The 13,807-nt window shown below is 49.9% G+C and overlaps 2 protein-coding genes and 1 long non-coding RNA gene across 5 annotated transcripts; 2 read left to right on the top strand and 1 right to left on the bottom strand.

Moving 5' to 3' along the window:
* The first annotated feature begins 917 nt into the window (after positions 1–917).
* LOC117854862 (uncharacterized) lies at positions 918–3,347 on the top strand. 3 transcript variants are annotated; one of them, XM_072293844.1, is made up of 3 exons: positions 918–1,512; positions 1,732–2,217; positions 3,041–3,347. In XM_072293844.1, the coding sequence occupies exons 2-3, from the start codon at positions 1,897–1,899 to the stop codon at positions 3,197–3,199; spliced, it is 480 nt and encodes a 159-aa protein (XP_072149945.1). In that variant the 5' UTR covers positions 918–1,512; positions 1,732–1,896; the 3' UTR covers positions 3,200–3,347. The 3 variants fall into 3 exon arrangements, with proteins under 3 accessions (XP_072149945.1, XP_072149944.1, XP_034593012.1); XM_072293843.1 differs by having other exon boundaries at positions 919–1,512; positions 1,848–2,217; XM_034737121.2 differs by having other exon boundaries at positions 926–1,512; positions 1,845–2,217.
* A 2,243-nt stretch (positions 3,348–5,590) lies between these two features.
* On the top strand, positions 5,591–10,959 carry LOC117855740 (uncharacterized). Its single transcript, XR_011898243.1, has 5 exons — positions 5,591–5,799; positions 6,857–6,950; positions 8,147–8,234; positions 8,598–9,638; positions 9,720–10,959. It is a non-coding gene; the product is annotated as an uncharacterized lncRNA (long non-coding RNA).
* LOC117855739 (PHD finger protein At1g33420) lies at positions 8,657–12,083 on the bottom strand. Its single transcript, XM_034738116.2, has 5 exons — positions 11,467–12,083; positions 10,972–11,101; positions 10,398–10,613; positions 9,695–10,303; positions 8,657–9,615 (listed from the first exon to the last, which is right to left on the bottom strand). The coding sequence occupies exons 1-5, from the start codon at positions 11,798–11,800 to the stop codon at positions 8,763–8,765; spliced, it is 2,142 nt and encodes a 713-aa protein (XP_034594007.1). The 5' UTR covers positions 11,801–12,083; the 3' UTR covers positions 8,657–8,762.
* Positions 12,084–13,807: the final 1,724 nt, after the last annotated feature.

The following is a 13,807-nucleotide window of genomic DNA, read 5'->3' as shown; positions in this document are numbered from 1 at the left end:
GCCCAGCTAAAAAGGCCATACGCCCATACATTTGAATACTGTCGTCGCATACGCACTTTTACTTGATGCAGACTTACTCTAGGTAGCATAACAGAAAAGAAGAAAGGGGCTTAAAAATTAGTCAGTCTACCGACGACATTGACGGCAGCTTTTGGGTGGTTAGTTATCTCTCTGCTGCTCTTTCCTAAGAGGATACTAGTAGCACCTAAAGCAAGATTTTACTGAGCAAATCATCGCATAGGAATGTGGACTGGGGATCAGAATCTTACTCAATATACTACTGCCCTCGGTGGGAACTGTAACCAAAGGGTTAAAACTTGAGAGTGGGGGCATCGGTTGTTAAAGAGTGGTCACATTCAGAACAGTCGCTATACAAAAAAACTTCAGTAGGCTGCGGGGATCGGATAGCCTTGCACTGCATCCACAGACATTGTTATTGGCATGTCGCTGGATTGGATTCTCCATCTTTTCTGCCGCTAGTGACAGCCCACCCCACACCCCCAAAGCATTACCCGCCACAGACAAGCCGATTTCATCGCATTATCCTCAAATTAATAAAGCGTTTGTCACATCATATTGCCAATTCTGTGCGCCGTAGCTCCGCGGATGATAATAACCGCTCCTTATATCAGAATCGCATTCAAGCACGCAGTACTAGTTATGAAGTGCACATTTTGGGAAGAAAAGAACTTGTATATTCCGTCGCTCCTGGGTCCTGGCATTGGCATGTGAAGATGATGCACTCGAATGGATAGTTTCCTGTGCGCCGCCAGGCCAGTTAACCTGACGTGCACCATGATGCGCATCAGAGGCCGACTGGTCCCCGGCGCAAAGGCCGGCCCGCCGCACGTCCCCTCTTTCCACGAGCTGCTTTTTCCCTGCGTCGTCGCCGCGCCCGGCCGGCCATTCCATCCCTTTCGCTTTCGTCGCGCTTTGGCCTGGCCTTGCTTGGCCTCAGCTACAGCAGCCACATCCCTTCGAATCATTTCCGCCCTACTCGACTACACGGAAGTAATCTTTATAGGCGGATGATCATGTGGCCTGCTGCTACAGAATGCGTGCATGGGAGTGGGGAGCCACTCCTTCGAGGTTGCCCCCCAACATGATTCCGGGATTATTTTTTGTACCAGCCTCGCAGCCTTGCCAATCGCATCGACTGTTGGAGATGAGTGTGGCAGCCTTTCTCGCGGCACTCTTTTTGTTCCTCCGATACTTTTTCCCTCTCTAGTTTTTTCCCTCCCCATTGCCACTACCAGATCAGCTGAGATCTCACTTTCGATTCAGTGACTGGCTTTAAGTAGAGAGGCAGCCCAGCTGGACCTCTTCTTTGTAGGCTCTTCTTGGCACTCGGTGATCGACACTGAGCTCTCGTGATCCCAGCCCATGAGCACAGCTGCACAGGCAAACCATAGTCCATAGGGCTAGACGCCTAGACCGCTAGAGGCAGCCTCCTTCAGTTCAGAGACGAGCGCAGGGTGCTAGCGCTGAAGCCTCACTGCCTGAAACCGGAAGGTATGCTCTCTTTCGCCTGCAATGAACCTAGTCCTGAAATCTGAATCCTAGTCCGAGACGAGCAGTTTGAACTTTCATAGTTTCTCTTCCGTTGTTCATGTTTCCTCTCCTCTTGATTTTGAGTTCTTTTCAGCCTTCTTGTTTGAGTATAAATAGTTGAAATGAATTTTGACATGTGATCCTTGATTCTTTGTGACTTCAACATTGGTCATAGAGTAGCTAGTCACCAGGTTCCTCTCAAAAAGAAGTCAGCATTCCCTGGAGCAGTCACCATGTTGTGCCACTAAAACTGTTTCTTCAGCAAGGTTGCTTAACAAAAGTGAAAATTGCAGTAGATCGACGTCCGATCGCATACGACGACGCGAGCGCCTAGCTCGAGCAGCCATGAGCGGGTCCGGGCAGAGGTCGCGGCCGTGGCCAGGGGACCCCGCGTCCACGCCGTCAGAGCCAGCCGCCGCGGTGGCCGCGGCCGCGGACGCGAGAGGCGAGGCGTCCACGCTCAGGGACTTCGGCACGTCCATGGACGCCATCTCCTTCGGGTTCGCGGCCACGGCCATCCTCATCTCCCTCTTCCTCCTCATGGCCATCTTCGAGCACCTCATCAAGCCCCGGGCCTTCCCGCCGGACTCCCCCGACGCCGGCAGGCCCCGCGCCGTCCGCCACCGGCACGGCCGCTCGCCCGGCAAGCTCCGGAGCCCGCCCATGGTAAGATCACCCACCAGCCACCGCTCGCCGTTATCGTGTACTCCCTCCATATCATTCTATTCGACGTCTCAGACATGTTTGTCAAAATTAAGGAATGCATGCATTGACCGTTTTGCCCCTCCTTCCATTAGCACTGCTCGTCTTTCCATGTCCATTCGCTGCACGCCTTGCCGGTGACGGCAGGCCATAGGCGCGACGATGCAGGCGGCGGCCGCAGCCACAACGGGTTTCACGGACCACGAGAAGCGCCATCGACGCGAGCTCGCCGCCCCCGTCCCCACCTCCGTGAGCCTAGCAGCGGTGGAGCACGCTGAGGCGGAGAAGATCGCGAACAGCTAGGCCAAGTCCAATCACCTGGAGAACGCCAAGGCCATCTGTGTTCTTCCTTCCGGTACGATAAATCGAAACGGCGGGTGCTCGGAGGCAGCCTGGTTAGATGAGATCCAATTATAGATGAGGCGTGTCGAATCAAATCGGAGTACAATCAGGAGGTTAGCGACAAGGGCGACGGGTAGAGACAAGCAGGGCGGCGAGGCTGACGGGGGGAATTCCCTGACGGGGTGGCCGTGGAGCTGGGCGGAGGCGTCGGAAGCCAGCGTCGCCTGTTCTTATGCGTGAAATGAAAGGGGCAAAAATGGAAAACTGGATACGGGATAAACTCCAGCGTCAAATATTTCGACTCCTTTCTCTTTCAACTTGCGAGCGTCAAATAAAACGATACGGAGGGAGTACCATGCAGTGCGCGTGCACGCTACTTTCTGGGCTGCCATCTCGGCATGGTCTGGCTGTTTCTGATGTAAAAATCTTTGGCGTGATATTTCAGGTGGAGGCGGTGCTGCAGGCGGCGGACCTGTCGGTGCTGATGCCGGGGCAGCGGTACCCGACGTACCTGGCGCAGCCGGCGCCGCTGCCGCCGTCGTGCCCCAGGGAAGGGGTGCATTGGCCGCCGCACGACTACCACGGCTCGTACATGCCACCCTGATTCCTCCACGGGAACCCTGTTCGGCATGCACAAGCTGTGGCCACCGTACGCATTGCCTATTCATTGTGCTGTATAGCGGAGAGGTTGTAATCTGTAAATGCAGGTGATGGCGAATCTGATGTGGACGTGCTGTCCTGGCTGCCCGTTATTCTTTGTCCGTATGCACCGTCCTTTCAGATGCCGAAATCGCCAATAGTTGGCAGGCGCAACCGTCCAGGTTAACTCGCAATCAGGGCCGCGAATATGCAGCTGGTCGCCTGGTCGATCGCAACAGTTCTGTAGTAGTGGTAGAGCAGAATTGGTCCTCGAAAGGATGGTCCAGTAAACTCCACGGCACATCCATCTGACGTGCAACCAGGCACTCGCTGGTCCTTTTGGCATGTAAGATGTAACCACCGATGCCACGGGACTTGGCTACTCAAGTTCGCGTAGCATGATTGGGGTTTGGGGCGTGCGTGCGTGCAGGAGTGCTCAACAAATACACCGTGCATGCCACCATGTGCTGCTACAGATCACGACGAGGGCAGGCCTGGTGCTACAAGTCTACACTACTACTGCAACCTCTGGCTCTGAGTGTGGAGGGAGGGATCAAGAAATCGACGGTCTAAATAGAAAAGCAGGGACGCTCTCTGTGTGTCCTGCCCGTCAGACATGGCATGAAATCAGAGGAGAAATTTGCGGCCGGGTGTGACCTGACCTGACCTCGTAGCTAGGCCAGCACAGAGCTCTGATGAAGCTGTTGGTTGTGAAAGCAACAAGGTCCCAGGGACTCGAGCCTTGGCCCTTTCACACTTGCAATGCGAGATCCAAGTTTCTCCTATAACTAGGAACAAGGTCCACCAAACAACTGCTGCTAGTCTGAAGCTGAGCAGCTCGGATCGTTCAGTGCACAGTAATAGTAGAGGATAGGAACACCGAATACAGCTGTAGCTATTGTCAGTAGTTCACAAACGCGCAATGCGATTGTTAATTTGAGCGAAGCTCTCCCTACATGCTCTGCTTGAGCTCCGCGTCGCAACCTCTGGCCGTCACGTTCGCCCGCGTGTCCTACCTGTTCGATCCAACGTCTGGATCGGACAGGCAACAGCCTCCCCGCCCCGTCCGGCCTCACGTCGTCCGCGTTGCCCCGGCACATCCGGGGAGGGCTCGTGCGCACCGGCCTTGGCAAAAAGCCCTCACGCGGGGGCGCGGGGCCAGCTACCGAGCGGCTGGTGGCCAGCACGCTGCTCGGGTACGGGTACGGCCAGCACGGCAAGACGGCGGCGTGCGCGTTCGCCGCAGGTCCAGCTCTGCGCGCGCGGGTCCAGCTCGTGTTACTGGCGTTGGCGATATGCTGCCTTAGGCACACACCTGTGTCTCGCCGCTCGTGTTACTGGCGTTTGCGGTAACACGATGGAACAGCCAGGCTCGCGCAAACCTTGGTCCCTGAATAGAGCGGCCATGCGGGCGGTTTTCTGTCCGTTCGCTCGCCCGTGACAAAAGATCGTCGCCGCGTCAACAGATTCCGTGATGCGACAACAGATCGCACTGCCGCACCTTCGCTTTCCTGGTAAATGTGTTTTTACGGCTACCGATACTCCATCTCATCCATTGAAGTTCACCCTCCTGCTACGTATCATGGGCGCGTCACGCGTCCCTTTCTCTGCTGGAAAATGGCGAACGCACGCTACGATGTGGGCCTGGGACGAGGCAGATCCACGAAGAAAGAAGCTTTACTTTATCGCTGCAGCTCATATGGGGAGAGGAGGAGGGGACCAGAGCGGATGTGAATCTCGCTCGTCGTCCCCCCCCCAACGCACACCCTTTGCTCGGTCGTCGTTCGCTCCTGAATGGAGAGCACCAGCACACTCCTGCCTTGTTCGGCAGTTGACTCCGCAGCTTTCCGTACGCCCTGTCTAAATACGGAAAAAATGCTTACGTGATTGACTTGGGCTCTACCTCCACACGAGCACGAAAGTTGCATGCGTCAAGGTACGAAAAGACAGGACTTTGACAAATAATACCAAAGGGCCCTTCCTAGTACGTTGCACGGGAATGTTAGGCAAAGGGAAAAGCTAGGAGTAGGCTCGTGCTGCCGTGCTGGTACATCTCCAAACCATTTGCGTGCAAGAGCAAACCAGAGACGCCAGCCGCCTGGTTTCGACGCCGGGCACGTTACAATTACAACGCTGCTGCTGACATGTCAGCGGGCAGCCGGGCACGTTGACGAGTCAGCCTTTCCGCAAACGGGGACTGCGTGTTGACCCGCCAGCGCGCGCCATGGTGCGAGGGCGGGGCCCGCGTGCCGCGACGCAGCCGCCGCGCGGGGCGAGAACCCTAGCCAGCCACCGAGCCACGGGAACGAGCCCGTCGCTTATTACTGGCTGCACAACTGGTTTCCCCTTTCGTTATTCCCGCACCCGACTACCCCCCCCTCCTTCCCCTCAACCCTCGGCCCCCCTCCTCCCTCCCTCCCTCGAGCAGCTCCATGCGCGACGCCATCCCCGATGCTCTCCGCGCCTCATTGGATCCCAGGAAGCAATCGCGCCGATCGGGGCCGCCTGGCGGCGCGATTCGGGGCCGGAGGCAGGCGCTAGCTCGAGCTCCGCGGCTTTGGCAAGGTCGGTGTGGGCTAGGTCTCGGCGGCCTTGTGATTCCAGCCCTAATCGCTGCTTAGGTTTAATCCCGTTTCGTTCCTGGCTCGTGCGTGGCGCGCTGCTGCTTAGGGATTCTGGTCTCCCTGGGGCTGAATGCTCTGCTCGGGGCTCCAATTTAGGTTAGCTTTGTTTCGACGATTTACTTGTGCAGAGTTTGAGCGTGGACGCTTCTGGTTGCCATTTTCCGGCGCTCCGGGTTTGGAATTGCGTCAATCTGGATCGAATTCGCTAGGGATTGAGCTGCTGCTGTCATGGGCTTGCTGAAATTTGGGGAGTCCCCCCCGCTTAGGTTTAGGGCGATTGGGTTTGGCGCCGCAAATTGGGAATCCATCGTTTCCGCGCCTCGCGCCTCATCCTGATCGCGTTTAGGCAACTTGGGGGCTTCGATCTGTGCTGCATCTGAAGCATTTAGCTTTGGAACTGGTTTTAGGGTAACATGATTGTTTCCTTTCTGGTTGCGGCTCGATACATGGGCATGGGTGTGTAATTAACGCCTCCATGCTTTATTTTGGATCCAATACATCGTTGTTTCAGTTTGTGAGTTCGCATCTTCTATTAATCTCTTTGGCGCCAGAAATAGTGTTCCATTTGGCGGCTTGGCTAAATATGCCTATTGCTTTAGTATAATTTTTATGTTGCTAGTGATCCTTACTCTATTTCTGTTACCTTTCGGATATATATATATATTTTTACTGTCGAATTTTTATGCTCGATTTGATCTCCTAACTTAGGTTTACCTAAGTCTGGTATCAAATTTTGTGTTTTGATGCTTAGATTGGTTTTAGGGCTGGCTATTTAGTGGTTTCTTGCTAGCTCCATAGCTCAAAGATTTCCTTTTGATGTGGGTATTTTAAGTAGTAACACTCACTCTTCACTGGCATTTGAAATCACTTGTGTTGATATTCTTATGGACAACTATATTTGACTTATTGAGAATTTGATAGTTTCTTGGGCTTCAACATTCAACTGGACTTTGTTCAGATTATAAGCACCTAATGTTTTGCAGTTTGTCTTGCAACAGGTCTGGAAAGATGAAACATCCTCATGTTCTCAGTACTCTTTGGGTGTGTATTTGAAGCGTGCTGCTCAGTTCTGGTAATTATATTCAAGTTCAGGTAAACAACAGGGCTTTCTAAGTTTTCAGTTTTTGCTTGTCAAATCCTTCGGTTGCTATTGGTTGCATTTTAAGTATAACAATGTTATAATGGTTCTACCAAATCTGATTTCATATGTTTGTACTATGATGACTCTAAGCATGTTATGGTACAAATCTAAAAAAAATGTATTAGTTATATGCCAAAGCTGCAATTTGTATTCTAATATCTGAAGAGGAAGTTAATCCACCAGTATGATAAACTGCAACTGTATCCTGAAATGATGGGTCACAGAGCAAGGGAGAGTAACAAAAAATAAACTGGCCAATCAACTTGCTTTCGAAAGCCCCAGTGTGGAAGATCCTTAGGTTATTCAAAGATCACACCCTGCAAATAGTAAATATATTTATGGAAGCCCTCTCTATCCAATGTGACTCTCAGATGGCATGTGTATTTACATCCAACTTCCATATTCTGATTCTGTCATCGAAGCTTAGTCCACCTAATGATGGCCAGTATACCTTCTAATGATCAGTAGAGTTACGTAATCTATCCAAAGTTGTTGCCAAATCAATCCAATTTCATTAGAATTCTTCTTGGAACTACAAAAAAGAAAATATCAAAGGCACTGGTGTCTCGACCTTTGCAAACTCTGGTACCTTCTATCTACTAGGCAATATTAATCGATCAACATAGTTTATGAATATAGTGGTATTGATCTCCAGAGTTGCTATGCTCAATGTTAACTTCAGAAATTATGATCGTCTTGAATTGTTTACCTTTTATGAGAGGAACATTAAATATGTATGTGCCAGTTGACTGAAATATCAAATATCCTCCAACCTTTGGCATGATTGGGTTTGGAAATGTCCCGGGCTACAAAAATGCAAAATGTGCACCAGATAACATGAACTAGCTCTACCTTCCTAGGTCACAAGTGGGCTGCTTAAAATCATGTTGCTGATACTCTTGTACACATGGTTTTAATCTACTCACATATATGATATGACTTTTCCTATTTGCTCGAGTCGTTAACCAGTCTCCGGGAAAAGCTGATTTATAGCATAAATACTCGCATGGTGATTCACTAACCGATCTGTTTTAACTGATTAAGGTGCTTTTGCCTACATACCCGCATAGTATCAGCTTTCGAGCTTGATGTCTCACTTGTATTGTCATCTGTTTCTCACGATTAAGGATTTTGACTCAAATTACAGGCACCATTTGTTGGCTTGTTCTGGTGTTTGGTAGGCAGCCATGAAACTGAAGCTGGAACATTGTCAGTGAGGTGTAAAGTATGCTATGGTAATCAAACTCAATCTTCTATATAAATTTAGTTCGTATTTTGTTCTGAATACTGGGACAGTCACAAAATGGAAGTACAAAGATTGCTTATGACTTGTTTTACTGTGCTCTAGTGGTTAAGTTCAGTTGAGTTTTGTGCTGAATAGGCAGTATTTAGCGCAATCAATTGTTATGATTTTGAATTGACAGCAAACATGATGTTAAGCCTTTCATATCTTACTATTTTCGTATAAGCGTGAGGTAGCAACGCTGTCCAGTGTTATGTTAGGAAGTCCTGATACGCCCATTCACTATTTGTGTCATGCACCATTTTGGTTTTTTTGTTGCTGAAATTTCAAAGTATACTTCTGTAACGCAACGCAGAACTGAAGATGCAGATCAGAGAATGGGTGCGCAAGGAGAATAGATTGACATCACATCAGTGGTCATAAACAAGATCCATTAACCACTCAAGGTCCACAAAAGCCTTTAGGGGTAGCTTACTACTCTCCATCTCACTATTTACACATTTCACTACATTATGTACATTCATCCAACTGTTGCCATGCGCCCAAACTTGCCTGCACCACCAACAGATGATCCAATCTCGTCCTTGCACCTCCCTGCCGCACTAACCTCCACTCTTCCACCACCATTGCTACCCCCACCCCCATGGCCTTTTCCTTTGCGTGGGCTAGCACACTTCCTGCAGATGAAATTTTCAGGGACTTCCTCAAAATCGCTGATCCCTGAGCATCTGGTGTGCTGCCAGACTCCACACACATCACATGCTAGCATACGTTCCCCATCATCATCCTTGGCACCACATGAGCAGTCCACAGTCCAGTTCTCCAAACCCCTCTCCATCCTGAACTGTACAATCCTCCGGTAATCTCCAGTGCACCGTCCTCTTAACCGAACAAGCTGGCCTGATCCAAGCACATGCTTCACGGGGGTTGTGTCACTGAAGTTTGGAAAGTCAGGGAGCTGTTCAGCTTGGAAGCTTTGGAACATGAGGTACGTCTCTTGAAATGCCCTTGAAGCCTGCACTTTCAGTTCAGCAAGGGTAGCACTTGCTGGTAAAAGTACAAGTTCCTCTGGAGGTGCTGTGTAGTCTTTTGGGTGATCAAGTAGTTCAATGGAGCACCTCACAGAGAGCAAGAATGGGTTAGAAGGAGTCCTGAGAGCATGCTTGTCATAATGCTTGATGAACTGCTTGCAATCAAGAATCTTTGCTGCTGCACTATGTGCTGATGAACCCACCACCTCTGGCTGTGAAGACAGCATGGACTCTGGGTTCAGCAGAGCATCATAGAGGAATCTAAGATCATGCAGGAGATGTTCAACAGAGGGCTCAAACGTTGCTGCATTAACTGGTGACCGAATGGAGGAAGATTCCAGCCTGCTTGTCATGAAATAATAATGGTAAGCAAACTACTAGGTTAAGTTCAGGTATTAAAAGGGATGAAGACAAGGCTCACCTGTACTCTATTGCACTTGTCTCAGCATTGCAGCGGACAGCAACAAAATGGCCATCATCCAGTTGTTTTCCACCCAGTTCTCGAAGAGAATAATCAAGCAGCTCTTGTGAATCAACAGCCTTTGATGCAGCTCCCCGAAGTGCACGCCAAGATACCCACTGTCCGGTTTGCACAACCCGGAGAACCTTAAGCATTGCAGCTTCTGCTCGATCAAAATCATCTTTAGTCCACGCACAGAGCACATCAGATGCAAGTTCTTTGCGCTTATAAGTTGAGGGTTTTGACATCTTCTGAGCTTGATGAAGCAGGTGCATAATAAAGCGGAAAAGGTCCCGTAGTGTCACTAGTTGGCGATCGCTTAGTGCCCAATAAAGAGCAATTGTGTTCTGCAATGGAGTCCTGATGGGGCTTCTGTTCGAGAAGTACAGTGCCAGTTGTATACTTGAAAGCATATCTACTGCATTTTGGTATGTCTCTGAGGTTAGTGCAAAGCTTCCAGCACCAAACTTGTATCCCCATTCACCATACCATGGGTGCCCACTGGTGACTGCATGCAGGAGTCTGTAGTCCATTCCATGTTTCTTGGAGATGTCCATGACAGTGACCTTCCTGCAGTGATGGAAATGACAGTTAGGTTGAAGGATAGCATTTTGGATAAGTGTCGATTCCAATCAAAGATTGTTGTTCCGCTCCTTTCATTTACCTCACATGCAGCACCTTGCACAAGCGATCCCATAAGCTCATTATGTCACGGCCAGTGAGGAATCTTGAACCACCTTCACGGCCATTTACCCTGAGGAGGTGCCCATAGCCGTTTGCATGCACCACAGCGTGCAGCAAGTGAGAGGAGTCATCCAAATGCAGGTATGCACACTCTTCGATCTCCTCACCATCCATATCAAAGTTGCACAGTGCGCACCTGGAGAAGGCATTGCATTCGAAGTAAGAGAACATGCAACTAGTATTCAGAGCATCACAAGCTCACAGCACATCAATCAGATTGCTTGGCTTATGATTTATTAAGAGAGAAGGTTGCAGAGATAACTTTCTACATGTGCAAACAAGCCCCATCCAGATGCAATCCATTTGAAACTCTGCATTAGATTCGAGCATGCACTGATTTACAGCATGTAGGCAGTGCAGCACCACCTTGATTCAATCACACATGTATAGGCATCTAACACACGGCATGTTGACATCACTCGTCATGTATTAACAGGTCCTATTTCCACTTCCTGTTATGCAATGATGTATATTTTCTGAAATGTGCCTCCCACCTTGATTCTCCAGCGACCATGGGAGTGCCGCAGCGAAGGCAGCAGGTGCGCCGGTGGCCAGAAAGCTGGTTGCAGTCGTTCTCGATGATGAAATGGTATCGCTTCCCACAGACTGGGTGCCCACTCCATCCTACAACCAAACAAACGCATCAGACACAAGATTCCACTGCAGATGCTTTGTTGCTGTATGCTAACAGGATATGACAACGAAGATTGAATCAATCATGGTTATGGATGTTGAAAGCAACAGCCTAACAATTGGCTGACAAGACGAAAGCTTCCAGAAAATTACAGTGAAACGGGCCGAATTTTCATAAAATTTCAAAATAGAAAGACGTTGGGATTTAAAACCAAATAGCGCTCAATAAATCGAAAAGAAAAGGAGCAGATCGAAACAAAAAGAATGCGTATATCTGTTAAAAATTAACAATATTTTCTCGTGTGAAAATAATTTTCCGGGAAAAAGAGAAAGGAAAAGAGAGGAAAGCAACTCACCCACGACTCTGCACTGATCACAATACACAGATCGTGATCGGAGCACATCCTCCTCAACGACGTTGAGCTCGACCCTGCCGCCGGTCTCCTCCTCCCCCTCCTCCCCGACGCTCAGGGACACCCTCCAGATCAGCAGGTGCGGCGGGGCGGCGGCGGCCGCCGGCGAGAAGATGGACGGAAGCGGGAGCAGCCTCGCGTGCTTCGCGAGGAACCCCCTCACCGCCTCCCTGAACGTCCCGGCCGCCCCGCCATCTCCGGCCGCCGGGAACCCCGCGAAGTCCCTGGCCTCCACCCGCGTCCTCGCCCTCTTCAGCGGCCGGCCGTTCACCACCATCTCCCCCTCAGCCGCCGTCGGATCCCCGCAGATCTGCCGCCTCCGTCGTCTTCCTCGTCGCCGATTAACCGGATCGGAACTCGGGTTAGGGTTTGCGGCGGCGGCGGCTGCGAGATAAAGAGGAGGAGGGCGAGGGGGTCGATTCCTTCGAGGGCAAGCAGGATCTGCTACGCCTGGTCTTTGTGCACCGGATCGCTGGAGTAAATCCCGGGGCCCACGTAAGCGCGTGCGGCGTACTGTGGGATGGGTCTATGCATGTGGTGGTGGAATGGGCTCGTCAGGTCGTGGCAGGGCGCTAACCAGGGTTAACCGGGGTGTGGGGTTGGGTTGGGGTGGTTGGGTTCGGGGCCTTTCTGAAAAGAGGGCGCCAGAAATGGGAGGGAATAAAGGCGGGGGTAATATTGTCATTTCGTACCCGTGGGTTTCCGGGGTGGTAGAGTACGGGTACTTGTGCTGGTCAAATTACACGACTACCCATGGTGGTCTGAGAGTTCGCTATTCAGCGCAGCAGCTCCACACGGAGCTCTGGTGGCGGTGAACTATCTGTGGTGGTGTTCCCTGCAACCCAAGAACAACAAAAGACCAATGATAATTACAATCTATAGTGTCTTGTTACTATATTTGTTACTATGTTGTTTTAATGCTATGGTGATGTAGTTGCAATTAAGGAGTGTTTCCACGACATTGTAATGTAAATTTATCATCACGAAGTTCTTTAAACTAGGTGCTTAGTAAGTTGATGAAGCACTAGAAAATCTAGACAATAAATTATTGGATAAGAGTACATTGAGCAATAACTAAATTTGCACCTCCATTGTCAAATCAAACCATACTTGGTTGAGCCAAATACACCTTACATTGTACTAACGCTCCATACTTATCAACTATTTTCTTGATAAAAAAAAATACGAGCATACTGCATATCTTCAGTGCAAGTGCATCGGCAGAACTGAAATGCATGCCAGCATAGCCGTGCAGTTTTACCTGCCTGACCAGCTACAGCAGAAAAGAAGTGTAGAACTGCAGGACGCAGCAGAGGAGTTCAGGCGTGCAGCACGGAGGGCGGATACGGAAAACCCAAACCGACCAAAATCATTGGCTCGTTGGGTGGACGAAAATGCCCGTCAAAGTGTGAATCGTTCCTAACCCCGGTCTCCAGTTTCCCGCGGCATCGCCGGGCGTCCAGCGGAAACGTCAATCGCCCAAAAACTCCTTGGCCTCCCAGGCTTCTCTCCCTCGCGCCTAAATTTGGTTGGACACGTGGTTCGAGGACGCTGGCTTGACCGTTCGAGCGCGACGGCTTGCTAATTTAAAAAGGGATCCGCATAAACGGATAAATTATTCTCCTTGACGGATCCGATACCGGAATTTTTTTGGCGGGTCGGATATGGTTGTTTGTTTGATCCGCGTGGGTGCCGTAGACTGGAGGGAGATCGTTAGGATTTGAGCAGCGGAACGGACTGAATGGAATGCAGCAGAGCCGTGCTATCGTGTTGGGCCAGGCTCTGATCTGTCATCTAGTCAGGCCTACGTGGATTTTATCTCTTGGTTTGCATACTGCTAAACTGCCTACTCTATCGTTTTCTTCTAAGAAAAAGAAATTGGATGCATTACACTGTGCTATCACAAAACATGTATTACCCCTACGATAAAAAAGAAAGTGTTTGTTTATTAAGTTATTGATGTGGGTTTTAATACATTATTTTACTAGCAATATCTATAAAAATATTTAAAAATAGAAATAGTCTAACCGTATCGGAGGTATTTTTCATGATGGATCTAACAACAACAATCTATGTGTTGTTTTGGATATTGATGGACATAGATAAAAAGGGGATTGTAACAACAACCTTAAAAGAATTATATTTAGGATCGAGGCACACTCACAATTATTGTTATTTCTAAAAGAACAAAGTGCATCAGCACTCCCTAATCTTGTCTGTCAGTGGTAGACCGAGTTTTTGGCTAGGGCCAAATTTAGCAGCTGGCGGCGTCCACAGCAACAAG

This window comes from Setaria viridis, chromosome 5 (assembly GCF_005286985.2).
Source record: "Setaria viridis chromosome 5, Setaria_viridis_v4.0, whole genome shotgun sequence".
Lineage (NCBI taxonomy): Eukaryota > Viridiplantae > Streptophyta > Magnoliopsida > Poales > Poaceae > Setaria > Setaria viridis.
This window is presented reverse-complemented; position numbering and strand designations above follow the sequence as displayed.